We start from the raw sequence: 2,722 nt of genomic DNA on the forward strand, positions 1-2,722 counted from the left end.
TTTCCTGTTGCGCTCCGAGGAGGACTACAGTGAGGTCTTTTCCACTAGGGAGCTGGAAGATAATAAAGTGTCCAATACAACAGGTAAGGGTCTGCCTAACCAAGGAAAAGTACATTTCTGATGCCAGGTTATGGTTCCTGGTTAGTCCAGAATTTCTGGTAATCCCATTTGGGTGTCCAAAGAGGTGGGACTAATAGAGTTCTTAAGTAATGACGTACGACGTTTCCGAAATTGTGGGATTTACAGAAATATTCTAAAAGAGGATGGTGAAAAATGCCTACTTGCTAAAAGGCAGTATCTTATTGCAATTTGGGGATGAGAAATTAGAACTCTCTGTTGCTCCGATGACCCAACACGAATCCTGCTAATTTTAATTTGCCTCAGTTCCAAATGTTTTAACATCTTAAAAGACCTGACTGGCTGAAGTGGCCAGTCGTTGCAAGGGCGGTTGCCTCGTAATGCAAAGGTTACCACGCCCGACTTTTAACCATTTCCACTCCTGACAACTATCTAGTTTTCCGTATGAAATATTTTTTTATCAAGGACGTGTGTTGAAAGCATCGTGTAAATTGTATATACACATACAGTACCGAGTAAACACTTTCTTAGCTTCAACGTATTAGTTACTCTATTTTTCAATATCTTCACGATAACAAACCCAGCTGCTGGAGACAAAACTAGAAGCAAACAACAAATATCAAAGTAATCACGTAGCGTTTCTGTTCGCTCTAAGTCCGGCATTTTTTAGACTTTTTGTGGCTTGTTATGTGTATGTACTAGTTAGGTTTTTAGTTAAGTTAAGGGTGTTGCTGCACCCACTCCACCTTTAACAGATGGTGACTTCAGGGCACGTTACTGGACAGCTACGTCTTGGCGTTGCTAACAATTAATAGTAACTTAGTTTTCCTAATGTAATTTACAGTGTTAATGTTTGGTATAACTTGGAAGGCGTGATGCAAGTATATATCAGGTTCTTTCATCTTGCCCTTTATTATTTCGTGGATTTTAGGCTGAAAAAGAGCTTATAAATAAATATTTATACTTGCTTTAATGTTGGTTGAAGGTATCTGCAAATTTAACAAATAATAAAGGTTAAGCTGTGGGCGAAATGCTTAGAACTGCATGATTAGAACTGTGTAGGACGCGACACAAGGCGTAAACGTAAACGGAAAGTAAAGAATCCTTCCGCATACGAGGAGTGACAACAGGAAGGCGCATTCCCATTTGAAAGTTTCGCTAGGTGATTAATGTGCATCGACTAGGACAGATTCTCATCAATTTATATACCTAGAGATTTGCTGGCCTTGATTTGCTGTATCGGATCAATCCCCATTTTTATTTTGAGAGGAAACGTTAGTCGTGCAGCTTTGTACCGTGGGTACAAACTAATAAAAACACAGACTGAACCATTTCTCAATTCTAATCCTTCCAGTGCACTATTAATCTTATTTTGCAAATCAATAATCATTGTTAAATATGTGTCATAGGCAATCATAGGAGCTTTCGAACTGTTAAAAAATGGAAGATCATTTATGTAAACGAGGAGAGCAAGGGCTCTAATACTTATCCATGTGGAGACTACAAGAATTATGTTTTGCATCCGAGAGAAACCTACTGATTCAGTCACTGTTACTTACCAGTAAATATGATGTACCAGTAAGTATGATGTAAAGCATAACATGGAAATATTATCTGTACCAACAGAACGCAGCTTTTCGAATAAAATATTGTAATCAATTGTTTCAAAAGCCTTTTGTCTAAGTCAAGTCAGACAACAGAGGTGACAAGTCCATTGTCAATGTTGAAAAACCATTGATGCCATTGATAAGTAGGGTTTAGTAATGTTGCGTGGTTTGATCTCAGATTGACGCTACAAAGCTACAAATTCATTCTTCATTTCCCGAATACTCGGAAAGACTTCCGGTATAATGTTTAGGATTCCCTTCAAATGCCAGAAAAGAGGAATTCGAATGTTCACTCCATTCTCGGAAATACTGGTCAAGCGTGAAGTAGGTTGACTGTAAATATGCAGTAAAAAAAATACAAAACTAAAAAACAAATCATGCCATAGTTAATAAAAGGCAATGGTTACGAAGCCTGACAAATTTCTTTGTTATATATTTTTGTAAGCATTTTTGGCCTTGACAGTGCACAGACTACAATAGATTTTGAAATGTGTTGGAGCAACTGGCCAATAGAAACGTTCATGTTAAGATATTCAACTGTAGTTTGAACATTCAAACAGAGGATTGTGCACTGTTATGGCCCTTCCAACATAAATTGCAGCACCATTGTTTTCATGACAAAGTTTCATAAGCAGTCCCTCAATTAACTATGATCATGCATAAAAGTAAATTAAAACAGGGTAAAATAAGCATGGAGACGATGATAAACCTATTTTGAAAACATTTATTTCAGCTACAATGAAATACATTAGAAAAGAACAATCGTTCATAAACTGTTCACTGAACTAAAAAGATGTATCTTGACTTTTTACTGTTTAGTTAATTAACATTCTTTATTTAGGTTTCACACAAAAATGTCCTTAAATGACTCATTGCTGAAACGACAACGTGTTTTAAGGAGAACTCTCTTCACAGAATCAACGCAGCCACCAAAGCGCATGCGATCAAGATTATAGCTCTGATCATCTGTACTGCAGCACCATTGCAGAGATCCCCTCTGCAGCAATTGACTATACATTCGTCCCCTTCTTTGCAAA

General features: G+C 37.3%; 1 protein-coding gene across 1 annotated transcript in view; it reads right to left on the reverse strand.

Annotated features, from left to right (window-relative positions):
* Window positions 1-2,393: 2,393 nt before the first annotated feature.
* The window catches only part of LOC146459562 (uncharacterized), an 8,794-nt gene continuing 8,465 nt past the window's right edge, over window positions 2,394-2,722 (reverse strand). The window contains exon 2 of the mRNA XM_085089367.1: window positions 2,394-2,722. This exon is cut by the window's right edge and continues 198 nt beyond it. Within this exon, the coding sequence (XP_084945493.1) occupies window positions 2,595-2,722 (128 nt within the window). The 3' untranslated portion in view covers window positions 2,394-2,594.

This window comes from Pavona decussata, unplaced genomic scaffold (assembly GCF_977016875.1).
Source record: "Pavona decussata unplaced genomic scaffold, jaPavDecu1.1 SCAFFOLD_218, whole genome shotgun sequence".
NCBI lineage: Eukaryota > Metazoa > Cnidaria > Anthozoa > Scleractinia > Agariciidae > Pavona > Pavona decussata.